We start from the raw sequence: 23,992 nt of genomic DNA on the forward strand, positions 1-23,992 counted from the left end.
TATCCTAAAGGTTGAGGGGTTTTAGGTCAACATCTAATGATTTAAAGGATCTGGGATGTTGTTGACACAAGATTCTCACATAACATTGGCTTGAAAAGTTTTCAAGCTATCTCTACTTTCCCATCTTTTTTTCATGTCACAACCACATGTTCAATACGCATACACAAAATTAAGATTTTGTGTGTAGCAAATACTTTGAAAGAGGAAGGACATCGATTGTGTTTCAAAGACTCTTACAAATAAAATTTCAGAAGCTTCATTTGCTCTAAATATGTGTTAATAAAATTTGGTGCAAAAGTCTTCAGAGAATCAACCATTGTTCGGACATGCACTTCATTTTAGGGGTGTATTAATAGTATAGAAAGAAGAAAACCAGCCAAATAAAATAGCTTTTAGCCTTTGATTTAAACAATGTAAGGAGAATGTCAAAGAAGTTCATCGTCAAGGTTTAAGACTGAACTTTCTGGTTTACATGCTACGTGCGGCCGAAAACTAACACCATATATCAGCCCGAACATTTCACGACTATCCCCGATATCAAATGTGGTGGCAGCAGCATCATGCTGTGGCTCAATATGATTATCATGCATGGGAAATTGAATTGAGCTAAATACTCTGTAATCTTGGAAGAAACTTTGTTAAAAACTGCTAGAGACTTGTTGATGGGATGGAGGTTCACTTTCCAACAACATTGCAAACCAAAACATCCAACCAGCTATGAGTTATTATATTAAGGCATGTTCATGAGTTAGATTGGTGCTGTCCACTCGAGGCTGAAATCCAACAGAATTTGAATATTGCTATTCAGAGATTGTCTCCATCCAATTTGCCTGAGTGTCAGTGATTTTGGGATGAAGGTGCAAATATATCAATCTCCAGATGGACAAGGCAAGAAGAGACATACTTCAAAGAACTTCTAGCTACAAAAGAGCGTGATGTTTATCATTTTATTAAAAAGCAAAAGCTTTAATTTGTTTATTTGTAAGAACCCTGTACCCATTTCCTTCTACTTCCTCGCTAAAATCCTTGTAAAACACAGATGCTTCTATAACTTTGAAAAATGTGAAAAAGTTCAAGAGAGGTGTGAATTCTGTGACATTGTTCCGTGTATTCTTTTAAAATCTTATTTAGAATCCCAGTTTCCCCTGAAACAGTGACGAGAGGGTTAAGCATTCAGCCAATACTCTCATTTGTGTTAAAAGTGAAATGGAAACACCAGCTTGTCTGCAGAAGCGTTTACATTCTATGAATAGGAATTTCTGAAACCAGCCTTCTCGGAAATCTGTGGCAGATAGGAAAGACTGATCCACTGGAGGGAAAAAGATTGAGAACAGAGGAAGAGGAAAGAAAACTATGGAGGAAAATATTAGGAATAGAGGTGGTGACCAAAGGAAGCCTAACTCATTTATCATGGACTAAACTGTTACTTTATCCCATAAATAAACATTAAATCACAAGCTACATCAGAGTGTGTAATTATGCCCACATTTTTGTTCCACTTTATATTAAAGTTTTGTATGCTAATTGTTTTCTCAACTTCCATCTTGCTGCGCTTTAAATTACTATAGACTCTTTGTGTGTGGCACAACTCTGCTGCAAAAATCTTTTTGGTATTTTCAACCCCACTGGTTTAAATGAATTGCCATCCAAATGTCAGCAGAGAGAAATGTCAAGCATTCAGTCCAGTAATGACACTGGATTCCAGTGATTCCATTCAAACAATGTGTCGCTTCTGTTTGGTCTAAACCCTCAGCTGCGGTATTAAAACCGTAGGAAGAGTGCTTAGAAATTTTGTTGATTCTGAAAACATTCATACAGCAGTTATACATAAGGCTGCTTAAATGAACCCTTATGAGTACCTATTGAATCAGGATGTGTCTAGGTGGTTAAACATTGTAGAAACAAGTGAGCCTCTTTCTCTGGAGACGTGTTGGTTACAGCTGCAATGTTTGGTGGAGCCATTAATGCATGAATGGAAGCTCCTTGTTTCAGTGAGAAATCCACTTTAAGATACAAATACAGATAACAAAGCACCATATTGTGCCACTTGGTTCGTTTTTTCCAACCAAGTGAATAATTAATGACGTTTCTGTTGAACAAGCAAGGCAAGAAATCTTTTTAATTTGTTTTCAGCATATTTAACCTTTTACCTGATGAGAAGATGCTGGTGAAATCTGAATGACAATGAAACCACAGCAGATTGAGGTCAGAGACTGCAGGCTTGACAGCTGAACAGCATGTGGCTTTGTTTAACCTGCAGAATCAGCTGACAGCTAACAACCATTGTGCTACTCCAGAATGGCGTTAAGTTAGAAAGGCGACATTTTTATCCACACTGAATGAAGCATCCCTGGTGTTAATAGGTTATTCGTAGGCTCAGTTATTTCTGAAAAAAGCAACAATTTGTTGCAAATTTATTTGAGTATTTACTGCTTCTTTGAAGCAAAATTACCCAACACTATTGTAGGGGAAGTTTGTTTTAAATTTGCAAAGTCTACACTGTCAAGAAAGTAAGAACAAAATGTCCATGTACTGATTAAAACATTGTGAGGATTGGAAACTAAATGGAAAGGGGACAGAGTAACATACTAATAAGTTCAGATGTTTTTATGTTCCTTCCAAAGATTTCAAATGTAATGTGTGGTTATGTCAAAAACTTTCTGAAATATATTTCTAGGTTGACTTTTTTAAAAATAGGAACCTTGGAATTGGTGATATGTTTATGTTATGTATGTTAATATTGGTGTAGATATTCTTGTTCTTTCTTAAACACCATCTCCTCTTCTGTGTGTTAGAGCCTAAAAAACATGTCTGCAATGTTGGACATGTTTAAGTTAACATTTGTAAGTTCTTTTTTTAATCAGTAAATAAATTTAAATACTAAATAAATTCAGAGTGTGTGAAGAGAATGTTTCAATGCCAATTTCAAAGGACTTCTGAGTGGCACTCACACATGTTTCTCATATTAAGCTCCTTCAGAAGCTTCTTTATTGCTCAACCTTCTCCACCATTAAATCTGTTTAAGCGATCCAGAGATCTGCTATGTTGACAGAAAGATACCAAAATGGCTCAGTGGGGTACGCCTTTTTAACAAGAACTTCTTTTTTAAGCTTCGTCTTTGATTTGGTAATGAAATTTTGTGTCCTATCCGGCTGAGTGGAACTCTGTCATAATCTCTGATTATAATTTCAGGAACACCCTTCTTCTATTTCATTAACATACTTCTGTTGTTACAAAGACTTTAGATGCTGCAAGCTTTTATTCTCCTGTCTTCTTCTCAAGTATAGAAGTTGGAGTTAAACACGCACAATTTAGTTTACACACATAGGTTGAAGGTTTCTGTCACTCTGGTTTAAGGTGCACTCCAGTGACCGTTACTCAATTTGTAAAAAAATAAAAAAATAAATAGTTCAGGAGAGAAGCTGTGCCACAAAGTCATGTTTAACTAGACTATACTAGGTGAGAAATTGTAAAAAAAACACAGGCTGGTAGCAGAGAAATCGCTTTTAGCTTGGTCTCTGCTGTCTCGGCTGCTCATTTGTCTTCCTGTGCACTTTGTGTGCTGCCTCATTTTAAAACTTTGTTAAACAGTGTTAAAAGTCTCTTGATGACTTTATCTTTACTCTGTCTTTAGTTTCAAAGGTGAGCTACTATACAATGTTTCCACAGGTGAATACAATTTCCTGTGTTCCTAAAGTAATCAGTGTCTAGTAAAAATACAGTTAAACTTTATTATCTGAGAGTTTTCATATTGTCTGTTTATCACTTTTGTTTGTAGCTGATTTATGGAGTCAAACGAGACAAAAGCATTCTTCTGCTCTATTTTGTGGAAATTACCTTTTCTGAGATGTCTTAATTCAGACACAAAGCTCTTTAGGTTTGCCACAGCATTCACCAACTAACTTACACAACCACATTATAGCTAGATAGAGACATAGAGCGATGGATTAAAAAAATAATAATTAGAATCTTCTCTTTAAAGATTATAAAGGCCTTTTTCTCTGGTGTCTCAAGAGGAAAGGGGAAGTTTGTCTCAAAGTTTGGTTTATATTTAGATAACAACAGCACTCTTCATGTGTTCTTTCTAAAGTTTCCCACCACACTCCTGCTGCTAGATTTTTTTTTTTCGTTTCTGTATTCTCCAAAAGCTCAGTCATGTGATTTTCTGCTTCTGCTCCTTTACTAAAATAAGGCTATCATTTGCGGCTTCCAGTGTGATGGATGGACTCAACTACCACAGATAGATTAACGCTACTCCTTGCACTTGTAAAGAGCACTGTGAATACAGATGGAGGGATTGCATGGGGGGCTGTTGTGCCAGAGGACTGATATGCTATACACACCCAGAATCGGACAGTAAAATGTGGAGGCTGTTTATTGTAACCATGGTGTGTCATAGTCAGTTGTAACTGATTCTTGACTTATGGCAAAGAGCTCAAAGTAAATCCCCGGTTGTAGGCTTGAATGTGTGTGAAGAGCTACAGTATATTTCAGCTGTTGGGTTCACAGTAGCCTTGCCAACTACACAATCCATTTCCATCCTTGTTATGTAATGTTGTAAAGTACTTGTGGTTGTGTACTAGCGCAGTAGTTCATGTTAGTAGCTTAGCCAAGTGACCCAGATAAATTTCATATTTGTTTTGAAATAGTTTGGAAAATTAAAAGCATTTGCATTATCAGAGGTAGGAAATGTTAATAATGTCATATGGTCTTAAATGCTGATTGAGCCAGATCTGCACTTTGTGATATTATTTGTTGTGCTTCAGTTTTTGCTTGCATTAATTCATCGGGTGGGTTTCAATGCACATCAATCACGCACTACCTAATACTGATTTTGGATTAACTTCAGCTGATGTCGCACTGTTTCTTATCTTGCCATGTATGTTGCCATTTATTGAAAAATATCTAACAGTGCAAACAAAGTTTATTCAACCTGGTCAGTAGGTTTGAATTCACAGTGTCCCTCTCTGGTTTCCTACTGCTTCGTTTTTGCTCTTTCATCCCCAATTAGATGGACAATTTACAGGCTAGATAAATCAATGTTAGAGGTTTCAGTTTCAAGCTTCCAACATGCTGCAAGGGAGTGAAGTATCAGCATTCTGTTGTGTAAAACTAAGTGATGTTGAAATTGTTGCAAAATATTACTGCTTTGTTAAACCCATTGCACTGGAGAAAGTGTAGTTCTTTTTTAAGAGTTGTGATGGTTGTGTGGCAAGCTTACTGATCAAACTGCACATGCTAAGCTAATAAATGCACATGACTGCAATATGGGAATGTCATTTGAGATGTTGGCACTGAGACAAAAGGCAGATACAAAATATTTTATATATTTTTGAAAACTGCCACTATGTCATTACATGAGACAGCTGGTCCTTGGAAAAACATCAAACATTTGCAATATAAGGACAATTTTAGCAAATATGTTAAATATTTATATAATGTTCATGAAATTTACATATTACAGCTTTAAAGGTCAAATCTGAAGATTTCCTCTTTTGACCATTTCAGATGAATGACTTTTAACATATTCAAATTGTCACCTTTGTTTTACGTATTTGTTACAATAGCTTATTCAACTTCTAAGAATTTGCAATTGAGTAGGATAATTTAAAAGATTAGATTACATTACATTAGATTAGATTAGATTAGATGAGATGAGATTAGAGGATATCAGACCATCACAGGGGAAAAATATACCTCTATGTTCCCTAAGATAAACATGCCTACATGTTGCCTTAGAACACTATACTTAGTTTCTTGCAGGAATATGACATTTGTGATTTGAAAGTCATAATTTTAAATAAAAATGTCACAGCTACTGAGTCTTCCCCCAAAGGTCAAAGTGTGGTGCTTTGTTTCAATGTTCCTGCTTCATCAAGTGTCCATCAGCCACCCCCTCATGGCCTGCAGCTGTATGATTAAAGTTCATTGGGGAACAATTTGGTTTTCGCCAGCGGATTGTTTACTCAGGGATAATCATCTTTGTTTCATGAGTCTCGCTGCTTGTGACGAATGCATGCATTGCAGCAGTGAATTCAGACTCATACATACACACAGCCAAGGGACTGTGAATGTGAGCTTGTAGATAAACAGCTTCTTTTATGCTTTTATTATTTGCAAGATTACAAAGCAGCAGAAAGAACAACATGAATATCTTCTTTTCTGGAGCATTCCCTAGGGTTATGTCTTGCAAACCAGGAGTGGATATGAAAGCCTATGCAGAGAGGAAGTGTGAAAATGTCTGACTTTAAAAGTCGGCCTTATGTCAAGGAAAACATTGATCTATTTAGATTTCTCTCTATGATATCTGTAACATTTTCCCATAGTGGCAAAACCTCATTATAACAACAAATGAATGAACAACACTGCTTTTGTTTGTAAATATTGTAGTTTTATAAAGTGTTGTCCGTGCCACATAGACCCCAGAGCAGACTTTCTGTCTAGCATGAGGCTTGTGATTCAGCCCCTAAGTGGCTCCCATCATAGCCCATACCATTTCCCCAGGGTGACATAGCTGAAGCCTAATGGGCTCTGTGATGGTGTGTTAAAGCTTGGTGTTAATTATAACACCATGCTCCGTTAAACACAGTCACATTAACATCAGAAGGCCCAGAAAACTTGATTCAGTTAACCTTGGAACTGTAAAGTGGTCGTTTGCTCTCTGTTGATCTGATGGCCGTTATGATTCATCTTTAGCTTCCTTGGCACAGATTTACTGCAAAATGTGTAATTGTTTGAAAGCAGTTTTCAGATTGATCAAATTCTAGTTAGCAAAAAATTAAATAGGCCCACAATACGCATTTAATTGGTGATATACTGTTTGTTGCAAACAGCTTTTCCTAATAATAAACTTCACTTGATTTAATAATGTTCTGCATGAGCTGGCGTTTAGTGGCACTTAATGAATGCCACTTTTGTGTCTTCTTATTGCAGACAGGTCACTCAAATGGGAGTCATATGCAGATGAGCTGTTGCAGTCATCCTCATAAAAATAGTGACCTCAATGTATTTTTTTTTAGCATTTGTTATGGAATTAGCATAAGAGAAAGTTGCGATACTTGAAATCAGTTAGATATCCTTATTTTAGGTTGTGTAGCAAAAGTTTCTATCAACCAGTGGATGTTCCTGGATTACTCGCACCCCAGATTCACCATTTCTCTTAAATTGCATACAACCCACACCTGCCAACCATAAAGCCTGTTCTGCAACAAACAATAACTTTTGACATGTAACTTGCTGATCTATTACAAAATAAACAACAGCCAATGGCAATATGCCTACAGTGTTTATGTGAGTTTTCTTTAGGATCCTGCCTGTCACTCTCTCAGCATTTGTGTTTATCTATTCAGTATCCAAAATGTTGCACTATCTGTCGAGTAAAAAAGCCATTGGAAAGTTGCTGACACATTGCTGACAGAACTAACGCATTTTACAAGTGCTTGCTCTTGAAGCCCAACACTTTATGATGTCCTTGGTGACAAGCCATATCGCCTTTATCAAAAACTCTCATTAGTCTTCACATAATATGCTTTGCAAACTTATTTTTTATTAATAAAAAAAGAAACATTATGCAGTTCAAATTAAGTTAATTTTACAAGTTGTTTCTAGTGTTACGACTAAAACCTTCATGTGGACATACAGTGTTGCACAAGTTACTTGCTTTGAAAGGTTGTGCTGACATGACATTGCCTCTGTCTTCATATCTAACTCCTCTGATTATTTCATTTTGTCTGCCTCTGGTTATCAGCTGTCTGATAAACTACAGACAAATTAGACCTTTTGTTGGGATGAGCCGAACCTTATGCTGACTCTGTTAGTGGAGGTCGGCTCCTGAACCTTCACTTTCATTGTGCCAAACAGAGTCAGCCTCTTGATAACAATCACATTAAGCATCTGATAAAATGCAGCCAAGGTGAATACTGGAGGAGGATATTGTGTGTCTGCAAAGACAGCAAAATAAAAAATATACAGGGACCTTTAGCTTCCGTGCAACTTCAAACACAAATAGTCGTATCTGCACAAGGACGGTGCTCTTTCTCCTTTATTACCATAATATATCCATGATTTTCAAAACATTATAAGCATAAACAAATCATGTTCACTCTTACAGTTTAAAGTTTAGAGTCTCTTTCTTGTATGGCAGAAGGAGACTTCAGTTAATACAAATGAGTCTTGGCATATTCAGCTCTGTTTCTGTCTTTATGCAAACTGGTCTTCAGCAGTTCCTTTCTCCGGTTCCTGAGTATATTTGTGTTTAGAAATTCAGTGAAATCACTGGGCTGCAAATGGGCCACTGCAGGAAATCCATCACTTCTCAGTATGGAAAACAAAATAGAAGACAAGGACAATGCAGATGTGTGGAAAACAAGCTGGGAATTTGATTATGCATTCCTGTCAGCACATGAAGTCATTTTAACTGCACAATAAACAATATGTGCAATACAAAGCTACATTTAACTCAGTAAAACAATAAATGAATGTCAAAAATGTGTGTGAATGGGCATATTTATTTAATAATACATTCAAATGAAATGCTTTAATATGTAAAATAGTGGTTTAGTGGTTGTTTAAAGTGTTAAAATTGATTGACTATTTTAAAGCATCTTAAATGATGACTTACTGAAATTAAACATTTGTTTTAACCTGTCAACTTTTTGTGCATCTGTTTTCCTTCTCTATCACAACCTTAAAACATGTTTTGGTTTTTCAGTTATGCAACTGAAAAGCAACTCAAGGGTGAATTCGTCACAAGCCTGACAGATGCTATCATTAATTTAGAAATATAATGAAATTGTCACTATCTTTCATCTGGTTTATTACTGCTGTTTCACGGTGCCTGCTTGGTTTCTTTTAAAAGATAGAGCAGGGCCACAAACTGCTCACCCATGGCCTTAAATCAGCAAGGTGGCAATGTTGGGGAAAGGAGTTATTACTGATTTCACATGTCAGTGATTTTTAAGGCCACCTTGAGGGCATGGCGGCTTGATATGCAGGCTAGAAGGTGCTGAGAAATCTTGGAGATTTAGGGAAAAGTTGTGGAATCAATTTTCCTGCTGAGTTCAGACCTTGTGTTTGTTCAGTTGCTCTGTTTGAATTTGTTGTTGTAATCTTGCTTTTGATAGTTTCATTTTCCATGCAGCTAAATGCTTATTGCTCAATAAGTCAAGCTGATTTCACTTGTAGATATGTAATCTGTAGAGAGAGGGTGTTAAAGAAAGGCAAATGTTCTATACGTCTCTGTTCCTTCGACTGCTGACAACGTATCTCTCCTTTTCTCTTTTGTTTTCCTCTGTATTGATTTTTATTTCTCTTCTAACATGTGCCAACTTCTATCCTTTTTCTCCCTGTTGGTTCAGCCATTGCTTTTCATACAGCTCTAAAACAAGAATCACACAAAAAAGGTTTGAACAAATAATCTGGGTCCACAGAAGGACTTACCTATACATGAAAGTGCAAATGTTAGCTGTGCGAAGTCCTCACTTCTTTGCTAGTCACAAAGAAGAACAGAAAATCAATGTAATGCATAAACAAATTCCAAACAACATATTCAAACCTACAAACTAGTTAATAAAGACACCAGAAAATTAATCTTCATAACAACACTAGCAGTAAATCTCTCCTCTCTTGTTTTTTGTAGGTAACTGGCCAGCTTCCGTGGGATTTGATGTCACCTTTAGATTGGTTTAACTGAAGATGGAAACACTGGAGTCTGAGCTGACGTGCCCGATCTGCCTGGAGTTGTTTGAAGATCCTCTGCTCTTGCCCTGTGCCCACAGCCTTTGCTTTAACTGTGCCCACCGCATCCTGGTGTCTCATTGCTCCACCAGCAAACCCCTCGAGTCCATCTCCGCCTTTCAGTGTCCCACGTGTCGTTACGTCATCACGCTGAATCACCGCGGCCTGGAGGGCCTTAAGCGCAATGTGACGTTGCAAAACATCATTGACCGCTTTCAAAAGGCCTCCCTCAGCGGCCCCAACTCCCCCACTGAGAACCGGCGGCTGCAGACGCAGCGGCCCTACACCGCCACCATTAGTGGCACGATAGCTGGAACGATTGGTGGCGGCGGCAGTGGAACAGGTGGAGGAAGTGCCCGTGGCAGCCCAGCCACGTCCAGCCACTCCCACCCGCACGCCAACCACACCAATCACGCCAACCACACAAACGCAAACCACAGCCCAGCTGTTGTGGCGAAGATGGATCCAAGGATCAGCTGCCAGTTCTGTGAACAGGATCCGCCTCGCGAGGCTGTTAAGACGTGTGTTACGTGTGAGGTGTCGTACTGCGACCGATGCCTGCGTGCAACACACCCGAACAAAAAGCCCTTCACCAGCCACCGCCTGGTGGAGCCGGTGCCAGACACTCACCTCCGGGGCCTGACATGCCTGGAACACGAGAACGAGAAGGTCAACATGTACTGCTTGGTGGATGACCAGCTTATCTGTGCCCTCTGCAAGTTGGTGGGTCGTCATAGAGACCACCAGGTGTCCTCGCTCACAGATCGCTTTGACAAGCTCAAGGTCAGTCCTTCAGAATACCCTTTAGTGTGCAGAACCCCCTCCCCTATTATGCAATCTTTATCTTTGTGTTAGGATGGTACAGTAAGTCACAATTGTTTTGCTTTCACAACAGTTTTTTTCTGTAAGCAAGACAGACGGATCACAAACAGAGAATCAAAAGAGATAATTTGGATGGTTTACTTGCTGGGAGAGGAAAGAGAGATAGAGACCAACAGGGAGGGCCCTCATAATGACAGCCGCATTCCCTGTAGCCGCTGAGCTTTCACATGTAAAAACCGGGACTGCTGAATCAGGCTGAAAAACAACAGAGGAAGGCAACAGCAAGAGCTAATTCCACCACTGAAGGCCTAAAGCAGTGAGCTGGCACCGACCAACTTTTATCTTTAGTGTTTGCAGAGTGTATGAACGCTCTGTATGGGTGACTGGCTTTGTTTGCGCTTCGACTTTGAATATCTTTTTAAGAACTGCTTTATGCATCTTTAAAATTTTGAAACAGCAACCAAAAATAAGACATTAAAATTGTGTTGCTAATGTTATCCAGAACAAATTTGTGTATTAAGGCAAATTTGACTGGTTTTATCAGATGTACAAGAACAAGCAGTGGATCTATGTTCTCATAATGGCTTTAAAATTGTGTTCATGGAAGGATAACCAGATCAGGGTCTTAGTACATTAAAATATAATCAAGTTGAACATCATCTACATATTTACAAAGTACTATAACTAAGCGAGTGGAAGGAAAAAAATTATTGAAATGATGCTCAAGCAGCATGGATAATTGTAATCGTAAGAGAATTTTGAAGCAACGTTCATTCAAGAATCTTCAGAAAATTTTCTGCAGCTGGAGTTGGTCCTTCAACAAGCTCAGACATTTGTTTGAGAATCTGTTTCGTTTTTTTTATAACTTATTAATTTTGTAGCATCTCTTTCTCCCTCTCTGTCTTTGTCCCTCCATCTAAAGAAAGTATTTACATGTTTTTATTTGACAAAGTTAAGTGGCTCAATTATTTCCACTGAAGGGGATTGTGTTGTGAAAAAAATCACAAATGGACACCTTCTGAGGGCAGAGATACATGGGTTGTTTCACTCATAAAATCACATCTGTTGTTTAATTGTCAGAACTTTTGACATTATTCAGCTTGAGAGGTATAAAATCTTGATCATTTTTACATTGTTAATGCTCAGCATGGAACAAAACTCCACTGGGCTTCAGGGGTGAACACAGCAGCTGTAATCTTGCCGACGTTTCAGAGCATCTTTTTCATTTTGGTGAAAATGCGCTCCCACATCTTGTATTATTGATGCAACTAGAACTGCAGATGTCACCTTCAGTTTTGTCAGCAAAACTCTTGCTCAGCACCTCTGAGCACAGGGCTTATTTTCCCTGCTGTTAGCCACCTCGTTCTCTGCAGGCTGAGGGATGGGTTGCTGTAAGTTGTTTGCGGTTCCCCTCATTTTCCCTCAACTTCCTTGGCTGGCTGTGGTTCTTTTGAACATTGCCCAGCCTCGGGCTTTGAACTTCCCAGACTTTGAATCTGCCCCAAATCTAGGAGGAGAGCTATCCAAGCCAAAGCTTCAGTTAACTCACCAGTGGCATTTGGAGCTATTTTTTAACTTTCTGACTCATACCAGTGCAAGTGTTTCTTCCTTCTCTACTTTTATGACTGACAGAGGTTCAAAGATTCAAAGAATAAAACAGAGCACTTTTACTGCTCCATCCTGCCTTCCTATTATCTGCTTAAAATCTTGCTCTCTTGCAGCCTAGATGGTACTAATATTAGTCAACTGTGAATCTGGTGATCACTCAAGATTGATCAAACTGCAAATTGTCCGATTCCAGTCCTTTGCTGACTTCTTATTTTATCACTGATTAGAAAAATAGATTTGCTCTTCCGCCTATTTGACTCCTGACTCATGCTGATTAATCTTTGACTTCTTGGTCACCCTTCAACTTTGGAGTTTCCTTTCAGCCACACTGTCACTATGATTTTACTCACATTAAAGGAAAAGGTAAGCTTCCCTGAGGCAGAAGCGGATGTTTCAGGAGCAAAAATATCAACAAGTGCTAAATGGCAGCTCATAATGTAGGAAGGCGAGTTCTTCCCATACTCAGCTGATAAGCAGATTCTCTCTTTACACATGCAGATGAATTAGTCTTATGTATTTTGGAGACTTCTGTCTTAGTATTTCACTTTGATATAGTAAAATAAATGTAGCTTTAATGAGCTGCTACCAAGATTGTTTGGTTGTTTTTAGAAAATCAAGTGCATTAAAGTCACTCCCACTAAAGATTTGGAGTAGGAGAGAATATCTCATCACTGCTTCTTTGAAAGTGCCTGATGCATCATCAAAACGTCATTTGCATCAATTTGGGGGCAGCTTAACTACCCCTTTTGGAGGTCGGTTATACAAAATCAAGAAGCTGATTGTGTGTGAGAGTAAGTTTAAAATTCTTTTTATCAATATGAATATTCATAAATAACTGAGTGTAGCATATCAGTATTAAGGATGAGCGAACTGGAGCTTTCATAGCTGGGTCTGATTTTCATTTTACTATCTCCCAAGTTTTGAATTTATTTGTTTATTTATTTTTAAAAGTACATAAACACATGTATTTTTTATATTTTGCCACAAACCTCAGGGTAATTTGGGGGGATTTAATGTGACAAGAGAACAAAAAGTTGTGCAAGCATGAGTATGAGACTCTAAAACCATCAAATCTGACACATTTTTCTTCTGCTCTCTGAGTAGAATCACATTTTGCTGCCATTCCAATCAGCAAAATGTTTAATGTTACATGCAGCTGGAGTATCATCTTCTACATGTGTTGTATCCTCTACACGACTCATGGCAAGTTGCATACAAGTCTCCTCTACTTTTTTTAATTATTGAGTTCTGATTGCTACTTTGTGGAGTTAACTAATAGTTGTCTTGTCACTAGATTGTCCTACCGGAGCTGTTCCAGAGTAAACATGAGCTTCTGTGCGTCTTCTGAGATTTGAGTTGGCTGATCTGTGAGTTTAAGTGGATTGCCATTTACTGGCAGGTTTCTATAGGTCCTGCCCTATACTTCCAATTTTTTAATGATGATATAAACAGAACTCCATGAGGTGTTTATTGATTGTGATGTCATTTTATAACCTAAACCTGCTTTAAACTGCTTCATCTTGTTGTGTCTGACCTGTCTTCTCTGTCTATTGCTCTTCATAATGCTGATTATTCACAATGGTTCCTACCAAACCTTTGACAACTTCAAATAAAGGCTTTATTTATTAGTATCAGAAAAAAGATGCACATCAAATGTTTTAGTTTTTTATTCATAAGAACCTTGTACCTGTCTTCCTTCAACTACATATTTGTGTAGTAGGAGGTTTACTTATATTATTGAGATACTGTAAAAAGAAAAACATTAAAGTTGTAATATTAATGTAAAAAATTTGGCAGAAATTTGAAGAGTGATAATACTGAAACATTTTCCTGATGGAAAATCCCACAACTCTGAAGTAATTATCCTGAAATGACATTACAACAAATTCAACACAGACATAATCTGATTGCTTCGCTGCCGTCCTGTTATGCTAAGAGATGAAGTTGATTTGTGACTGAGAACTTAAATTACTTTGGTTTTTCAATGTCTCATAGGCAGGCAGATGTGTTCAAGTGATTGGTAATCAATCTGAAAAGAAATGAGATAGTAAGAGCTAAGAAAAAAGTGGCAAATGTGAGAAGTAATGACAAATAAATCAGAAGTTCTTGGTGCTCTTTTGTGCTGCTTGCTGTTCATTTTGCTCTGACTCACAAACTCCAGAGGGCTTTAAAGTGAGTACGTGTCACAGCATCAAGTGGTAATGAGCTGATGTAGTGGAAGAGCTTATTTCAGAGCTGTCAGTCAGAGTGACAGATGAACCTTATGGTTTAGGATTCTCAGCTGTCCCAATGTACAGTAGTAGGACTGTGTGTAGGTGTGTATGTGTCCATAATTTGTTGACAGGTCTCTAAGTCTTCCTGCTTCAACCAGCCATGTTATGCAAATAAAAAGTTCTAAAGAAAATTCAAAGCTCTTTCCAGTGATCCTGGGATTAATTTCTGTTAAGACAGAAACAAGTCCCTGCATATTATCAGCTACCCCACCCTTCCTCATCCTCTCTTGTCCTCCATCGCTTCATTTCCTTCATTGCCTCCAGTCTTGCTTTTTCTCCTTTTTTTTCTGTTGTTTTCTTCATTCACTCCTTCCCCTCACTACTCATATTTTATCCTCTCCACCCTCCCTCCTAAGCTCCTTGAGGCTCTGTCTAACTTTTTTAGTGTGGTGGCTGCTTCATGTCTGCTGCTGCTGCTGACTCCGCTGCTGCTGTATTTACACTCGTTCTGCTTTGCTAAATCCTGAGGCAAGCTTATGCAGATCTTCACGGGGAGAGGCACACTTGCAGAGCCATACAAACCTTTATTACTTTAAGACCTGCAAGCGGACCACCGGTTCACTGGCGCTTAAGGCTGAGCAAACCTGATCTGATTGTGCACCAAACACTGAGTGAATGCATTCGCTCTTTTCTCTTTATTTCTAATAAACCCGCATATTCTTTATTACATTTCCATCATTACCACATTTCCACTATATTCATCACTGTCACTACATTACTCCCACTCCTCTGTTCTTGCATAGAAGCAGACAAACGTCTCCCATCCCACATGCCCACATGCTTTCTGCCACCGTGTGTTTGTCACACCTCCCTTTGCCTCATTTGGCCCCCGGTCAGTCTGCCTTGCTTTGCCTCCCTTCTCTTCTGCCCTCAGTCACCCACAAACCCACTCACGCTGCTGCAGCATGTAGCTGGTGAAGGCGGATCTGCAGCCCTCCTTTGTGGCTGTGTGCATGAGCTTTATGTGATTGCATTCAAATATGTGATTGCATTCAAATATGTGCACCTAGGAGCAGTTACAGGTTTGCGTGAGTGCCTACGAGCAGATGTAGGTGTGCATGTGTCTCAGAGCGGTTGATATAATTTTGAACATGTGAGGAATGACTGCAGGCTTAGTGGTATGTTGCCTTCAGAAATCAAAGCTCTATCTGGAGAACAGAGTGAGACGGAGCATTCTCGCTCACACTGACGGAGAAACCAAAGATGGAGCACAGAGCTTTTAGTTTGCTCCGTGCATCATTCCTCTGCCTACACACATTAGCGTCGCTATATGTTTAGAGGCTTTACTTTTGCACACACACAAGATGGGTTCAGGGTTCCTACGCAGCCTTTAAAAGGTTGACAAAGTATAGAAAATACTGTCATGAATTTTTGACGTTTAGATAAGTTAAAAAAAAGAATCAAAAGTATCAAAAACGGTTCTTCTTGTTCAGTTTTAGTCTATTATTTTTTTAGTGACCTAATTATCAGTTTAAAATTGATTGATTGGTTTTGCACATCACCAGTTGAACATCATTAGTGTTCTTATTTTCACTCTCTCAGTGGCTTGTACTTGTGAAGCACTTTGTCAAATCCAGAGAACTCAAAAGTTCTGCATTGTTGTGGTTCCTGATCTTACCGACTGTCCTTTAGAATTTCATAATCTGGAATAAAGCTGATCTAAGATGGCTGAGATTCCACATTAAGCAGTGGCCCAAAGCCTAAATTCACTAAATTCAATGCACTGCGGATAGGTTTTGGATCACTATTCAAGAAAGTTCTGACATTATATATACACAAATGTCCAAACTTTATAACGTGCTGAAAAAAGATTCAATTTGAGTCTGGAAAATTTGTGAGAAAGGATGTGAATGAACCTCGCTGGTTCATGCATTACACGTAGTCATGGACTAGTAAAAAAGATTTGTCAAATCACTGGATGCCACTCAGTTAACATAGCACAGATGAAGAAAGTAACTGGAACGCTTGAAAAGCATTAAAACTAGGCAAAGAAAATCTTAGTTGCATTTATATTTAGGAGTGAAAGCAGTGTAAAAATGCATCAATTCAGTGTTTCCATTATATCCATTTTGTGAGAGCAGTCTTCAGCTTGTGTTGCTGGATCATTAATCTCCCGGCAGGCTGCTATCCTCACACTTGCAATGATTACAACAGCTGACAGGTAAAAGTGAGTAACACTGCTCAGCTTGATCCAGTGCAATGATCTGCTAGGAACACAAACATCATAAAATGTATGTTCTTTTTGACACCTATCAAAACATTTTGGTAAACCAGTCACCTGAGACGTTAACACACACTTCTCCCACCCACGGATGAGCAATCTATATGATCGTATCAAAGTGCACTCTGTAACATAATAGCCTTAGTACTTTTTCTTTCATATTTCCTTGGTTCATTGACTTTTCTATTTCTGATGTAATACTAAAATATAACATATCTTCTATGGAGTAGCTTGTTGTTTAACTGTGCACAATCAGCATGTTGCTGACAGTTGAACGCTTATACATGATAAAACAACACAGACAGTTCTTTTTTGTTGAAGTTTAATTTCTTTTTGATTGCTGATATCCGCTGGAACCGAGGCCCCACACTTACTGGGGGCTGTTTTATTGGAATCCAGTTTTCCACACCTATATTGTTCTGACTCCTGCCAACTAAAAGTGAATTACTTTCTGCAAATATCTAGCTCACAAAATAACATTTGATTTTTTTTTCCCTTCAATTACTGTGAGCTTTCAAATAAGTATGCAATGAGTTGTGCTTTTTCAACAAATGTCATATCAAGACTCTTGACAAGACAAATACAATAAAAACAAATTGTGTCAATGCAGTTACAGACACTCTAATTCAATTATATTTCCTATACACTACAGTCAAAACCTATTGATCATCTAGTAATAGCTGACAAATTGGTTATCAAAGTGTATAAAACAGGACTTGACCATTGTTTTAATTCTAATTCTGTACATTTTTAAACTAGCTATTTGGGGCCCGACATTCCTGCTTCTTCGTCTTCTATTTTGCTGCCTTCTTATTTTAAAGTTACAAGGCTTAGTCTTGGTAGGCACATGAAGGCTTGACTGTATTTTAGGGTAAAGCTGTAAGAAGCTGACAACATTGCAGAGCTTAGCTGAGCTTCTGACATTTTGACACTTAAAGAAAATCATTTTAACTGTGGATGTTCTAAATACCACTTTTGAATTTATATGAGTTATACTGACGAGAAAAGAAACTTAGAATGCATAAGTTTTTTTTAGCACACGCTCTCTGCTATAATAATAATAATAATAACCTTATTTTGTTTCATTAGGCTCTGCTAAAGTGCTAATATTTTTGACGTATTTACATTTTGTCACATAACCAAAACAGTTCAACATATTTTGAATGATTGTATGTAAAAGAGCTACAGAAAATCATACATATTTGTTAAGATGACGAAAAATGATCCATGTTTTTCAAAATATTTTTCCAATCAACATCGGAAATGTGTAGTATGCATTTGTATTCAGCCTCACTAAGACAACAATTTGCAAAGTGACCTTACTTAATAGCTTGTGCTTATTAGAAAACATTTACATATTTACAGTATCCCTTGTATATATATGTGACTTGTGCTTAGAGCTCGAAGAAAGCCGTAGCATCAAATCCACCTTTGTGATGCCGCTGAGCAGGAGGTGTGAGGGGCAGATTGGGACAGTGTTCTTTAGGCATGTTAATAGGTCTTCACATTCTTTTAGCCAAAAGCCAGACAGTACAGAGAACATGCCGATAAGGTAAATGTCATGTACATTTTGGATAGTGAGAAACCTATTTGAAGCTTTTTCCTATGCAATGTGTTCTATGGAGGATTTTGTATTGTACAGCTGAAGGTTGACATTTTGGGTAATTTCAAAATGTGTTTATGCAAATTTACTACAAAAGCTGCACTCTTTAAATAGATCAATGTCTCATTAGTTACTAGAAGGTCAGGTTGTTGAATGATGATACATCCTATGTATGAACATTATCATGAAGCTTGATTTAGAAGTTAAATTTATTCATACTGACAGGTTTTATTCCAACAAATCTTTCTAAGTCTATCCTTTAAGCAATTGGTTTCCGGGATCTTCACAGACAATGGACAGGACAACATAGCATAACAGGAATATTTGTCCTAAATCTGGAAATTCTTCTCTCCTCACACTGACATATTTTGGTCAACACACGTAAAGGAACCTTGAGTCAGTGCCTGTTGTGGTCTGTTTGTGCAAAGTTTTACATCTGCCTGCACACTTCCTTCTCCTGTGCTCTGTATGCGTGAGGAAAACAGCGTGCTGCCCTGTGAGGCGGCTGCCAGGCAGGAACAGCGTGTTGGCGTGGGAAGATGCTTAGTGTAAATGAATGACTCCAGTGTGCGATGAACAGCACGTCTTCACCCGCACGGGAGTGGAGACCTCTAATTTAAACTGCAAATAGCAGTCTTGATTAGTAGCTTCACATTGTGAACAATGATCATAGTTTTAATAACAGATTTAACTGGCTCTATTATCTGGTGAACTGGACTGGTTGTTTTGTCTGTATGATAGTAATTTTTCTATGTTTTGTTCCATGTTTTCCTTACCTTTAGATTGTATTATTTTATGATGAATATTCTTTTGTTATCAGTTGTTATGGCAGCTCAAATAAATGTAGTTATAACTCCTAATGACAAATGGCTACTTTTTAAACCCACATACGATGCCAATTAATTCTATAAATATTACCGAAAGTTTCTTACATAGTGGAAAATGTTGTAAAAGCCTGTTTGATCAAAGCAAGACCAAGACTTCATGACAAGAGGTTGAAAGTCTTCATTTAGATCTCTTGATTTAGTCATATTTATATGGAGACTTCTTCACACGAGTTTTCCCTTTAAAGAAGGTGCTAATCCATAAAGGATATCAACAAGATCTCTTTCACAGATGCTAAACAAACTGTTGGCACTTTTAGCAAAAATGTGTAAAAAGCATTAAAATAAATTCAACTTCCACCGCAACAAAATAATCACACTTTGAAAAAAATCCTGGCTTGGATGTGTGAATTTATTCAGAGTGGGGAAAAAATGCCATATTAAGAAATGAATGTTTGCAGAGAGTGTTATTCTTTCTATTTTCTACATAAATGCTATATCATCCTAATAATTTTTGTCTCATTATTCTGGTTAAGCGCTCACTGATGACCCATTTTCAGTTTTTTGTCAGATCCTAGCTGAGTGCTGTATTTCAGGCTACTTGAATTTTTACTCCAACAAGATTCCTAAGATCTGTGAAAGCAAAGCAGACACTCAGCATCATCCTTCATTTCAGAAGCACCTGGAGCTTTTTTTTAAGACACAAAGTTATTCTCATCTGTGCCTTGTTTCTACGGGGCAGTACGTCACGGGTCGGTGTGATTCAGTGAATAATTCTGTCTGTCTCCACTGTGAAAGCATCCCATGCAACTGACTCGTATTACACTATTCGTATTCCGCCTTCAGTTGTATCTCTAGGGCAGTTAGGGTGGAGTTGCTGGTGTCACTCTGCAAAATCCATTGATTGGAGACAGAAAAACATCACTACTTGTGGCAATAACTTTGCTTTCTTGTTCTACTGGTATGACGCAATATTAGCCGTTTGGGGTTAACCCGCCCTGTGAGAGACAAACTGTCCATGGAAACACACCCCTGAATTCACCAGACCATAAAATAACATAACAAACTGCACTAACCCATGCCTTTCTGCAAAGTGGAAAAGAGGCATTTGCTAACGCCAAGATGCAACTTTTTGCTGCTGTAAACTTTGAATACTTTCCGACTTCCTTTACAGTCCTATATTGGTGTGGTGGCTAGATAAAGATGGCTCCATTCTGGTGGCCAATGGTTAAAAGAAATGAGCCTCTGTGTAAAGTCATTTTCCCACCAGGGAAACAAAAGCGAGATGACTAATTTCTGTAAATTCTGGTTGACTTCAAAAGCTGAAGAATGAATCTCAAAAATACTTCCATAATAATTTATTTTTATCACAATTAATTTTTCATAGTCTTGGAATTTTTACCCGCTGAAGAAATATGCCAAAATTTTTCTCTTGAGTGTTAGTTTCTGGAACAGCAATCAAAAGCGATTTGATTTAAATCCTTCTTTCACATATTTAGCAAGGATACTAACAAAATTGTTAAAAGCTGTTGTTTCTCAGACTCTTCTTCCTATTCATAATGTCAATAGAAATTGATTCCAGTCACAAAATGAGTAGTTTTCAGCTTGGGATAGAAGTTGAAATTTGGTTTCCTTTTTTGCTGCTTCACTGCTGCATCTGCTTGCAAAGTAAAACACATAATCTCCCTTTGATCAGGGAGCTGAACAGTCCAATGGCTCCTGCTTTTGATTGGCTGTAAGCCATGTTACACATGGCCGCTCAAGTTAGTGAGAGATCAACCTTGCCTGTTTTTCATTTGCAGTTTTCTTTCCTTGTTCTTAACTCCCTGAAGAGAAGTTTTCTTTGCTTCTACCACAAGGCCATGCACTGCTACAGACCTAAAAAAAAAAAGTCTGATGGAAGTGACAAAGAAAAATGAGTTCACTGTAGAGGCTAGGCCTTCAGAAATTAGTCATTTTAGAGAAGATTTATGAAACCAAGGAGGTAGAACCGAACAAAAAGGTGAAACTGACAAGTTTTCTGATGAATTCTTTGTAAGTCTTTTAACTTCCCCTTAGATTCACTTCCAGATTTTCTCTCAGAAGTTATAGACTACCTGTTGATTTTGCAATGTAGTGTGCATTACCTTTTGTATTAAAAATAAATAAATTTGGGAAATTTGTGACATGTCCGTTATAGTTTGAAATAAAGTACATCTCTTCAGTCCCTTTCATTTGGATATCAGAAACACCAACATCTGGCTTTTGTCTTCAGTTGGCTGTGATGGAAACATGACATACATCAGTCATTTCTCCCATTCCCAGTATGAATGTTATAGTTTTTATTTCAGTCTGATTATTACAATCAGTCATCAATATTATTTGGAATGAATAATCTTCAAAAAAACATATCTTTAGAATGTTTTTTGTTTCAAATTTATAACACGTTAGATGTCCATAAAAAAAAAAAAATCACCAAAGCTGGTTCATCTTTTCAGCAAGTTTGGTTTCTTCTGAAAAGGTTGCATGTCTTAATATTTGCTAAACATAATGTTACATAATATTCTCTCCACATTTATTCAGTCATAAATTTGCAAAAGAGGGCAAAACATTATTTTGTTATGTATTTCACAAGGCAAAGTAAAAACCAAAAAATACATCTGACAGTTGGAGCCAATTGAAGCATCTGTCATTCAGACAGACAGTTTGCACAGTGTAGTATAATATCTACAATATATTTCCATGTTACCCTTTTTATCGAGTCTAGTGGTAATAAAACTGAGAATGGTTGCACAGATGTGTGGTTTGTGAGAGAGGGGGGAGACATGTGGCTTGACCAGGACTCGAATCCAGGACTTGAACTGTCTGCGTTGAGGACTGAGCCCTTTCTACACGGGTCGCCCAACCGCAGCTCCCCACCAGTTTTGTTTTAATGCCTCCATACCTTCTATGATGCTGGTTAAGCTTAGCTAGATGTGATGCCATTTAATCTTTCTGACATCAGGTCTCCATTTTCATGTCTGTCCATCATAAATGGAAGTGTTTTTCAGTAAAGTTTGTAGTATTTATCTTACTTTAGGTTATGTTTGACTATTTTCAATAAATATGCTTTTTTTGTCAGGAAGAAGTTTAATATCACTAAGGATGAAATTTCTTTTTAAGTCCACCCTCAGTGGCTGTTCACCACAGTGAAAGTACGGCTATGCTTTGAACAAGTCCATGAATCGACTGGGAAAACTTGTGTTCCCACTGAGGTTGTTGATTTCACTAGACAGAGAGATTGGGAACACAAGTTAACGGCACTGTGCCCCCAATGTCCTCCTTCTGAAGCCGATAAGAAAGGAGGGCGCTGATGCATGCTTAATAGCATGCAGGGACCCTTTTATGGCTTCTAAAAAGGGACACATCACCTTTCCTTTCTGAGGCAATGGTGGTGACAGCAGCAGCTAGCACCATGTTCGCTGAGGCTGCCATCCAATGGAAACATGAAGATATACTCAATTTATTCAGATATAGTGTGCAATGTTTAAAATATGTTCTTGTGTTTATTAGCAGCAGGATCCCCTAAATATATAATTTGTATGTAGGTGTATGCAGATGAAACATATAAATTAACTGTCCACACACCTTCAAAAGCTGATTGCAGAAGAGTCTATTTTGGATTATGCATGCTGTTTTCTCTGTTTTATTTTGAGATTTTTCTTTAGGATGTTCAGGTATTAGCACTGAAAAATCTACTGAAATCCACTTTCCTTTAGATCGGCTTTTAATAGGAATCTGTGTGAAATCGTACATGAGTTCTGTGGCTTTTTATCGCCCATTTTCCAGCTGACAATATTAAGTCACACTGAACTATTTGATTAGTTCAGTGTGTAACAAAACAAGTACAACAGCAAGCAAAAATAACTTATACTTAATAGTAATTAAATAAATAGGACCCATCATCTTGTTACAATTGCAGACCATAAGTAATAAAACTAGTTCTCATGCTACAGTAATACATCACTTTGTTGAAAGATGTGACAGCAACACTTAGCTTTATAAGCGTTGCTTATAAAGCTCAGATATTAGTTCATGTTCAGTTCAAAGAGATCCCATCAGTTCCACGTAGACTGGATCTCAGCTGTCAACAAAGTTCAGAACTTATTTTTTCTACAGATTAGGAACATTGGCAGCTAAATTTATTAATCTGTCATCATCAACACCATCACTCCAAGCTTATTTGTTTGGAGTCAGACAGAGGAAGTTTAGTTCCCCTGAGGAGTCACATGAAGAGGAATGTCTTGCAGATGCAAGCAGTGGAAAGAAGACCCACCAAGAAATGCAGAAACCAAGGGGCTGTCTCTCTCATATCAGCTGCTATCCCTCTGGAGACCCTGAGCCGTGATTTCTCACAGTGCACATCACACACATGAAACCACATGGAACCACAGCAAGAGTTATGAGTTTATTGCTTTTTCCCTTTAGTTAAGTGTTTAAAAAGAAAAAAAAACTCTTACCCAGGCTGTAAAAAGTTAAATACAAGATCACAGGAACAACAATCTACCACTTATTGAAGTGTGTGACCCAGAATGCAGGGCTAGTGTGTGAAAAGCTGCTTACACCCTTTCATTTAAGATAATGTAAAACCACATTTAGCAGCAATAACTGGGAGTAACAGCACTCTGATTGGCCATGTCTGGTTCTCACATTGTTAGGAAGGAACTCTTTCTACAGTGTTGCCAAAGTTCATTGAGGTTTGTGGCCATCCACTTTGCACATCTCTTGAAGGTCTCGCCACACCATTTTAATTGGCTTGAGGTCTGGAATTGACTGAACCAGTACAACTTGATTCCTTTTTGCAGCATTTTATCTGAATATTACACTATGTGACTTTATTATGAACTTCCTGGAAAGGTCATTTCTAACACAATTGGCTGCTGTCTCA

The 23,992-nt window shown here is 38.0% G+C and overlaps 1 protein-coding gene across 5 annotated transcripts in view; it reads left to right on the forward strand.

The window, feature by feature from the left end:
• Positions 1–23,992, forward strand: part of mid2 (midline 2) — a 140,748-nt gene that overhangs the window by 62,809 nt on the left and 53,947 nt on the right. For all 5 annotated transcript variants that reach the window (XM_055034328.1, XM_055034327.1, XM_055034326.1 and 2 more), the window contains one exon: positions 9,638–10,518. In XM_055034328.1, the coding sequence (XP_054890303.1) occupies positions 9,694–10,518 (825 nt within the window). In that variant the 5' untranslated portion in view covers positions 9,638–9,693. The remainder of the gene's footprint in view (positions 1–9,637; positions 10,519–23,992) is intronic.

The sequence above is a fragment of the Poeciliopsis prolifica genome, unplaced genomic scaffold, assembly GCF_027474105.1.
Source record: "Poeciliopsis prolifica strain line A6 unplaced genomic scaffold, Auburn_PproV2 SCAFFOLD009, whole genome shotgun sequence".
Lineage (NCBI taxonomy): Eukaryota > Metazoa > Chordata > Actinopteri > Cyprinodontiformes > Poeciliidae > Poeciliopsis > Poeciliopsis prolifica.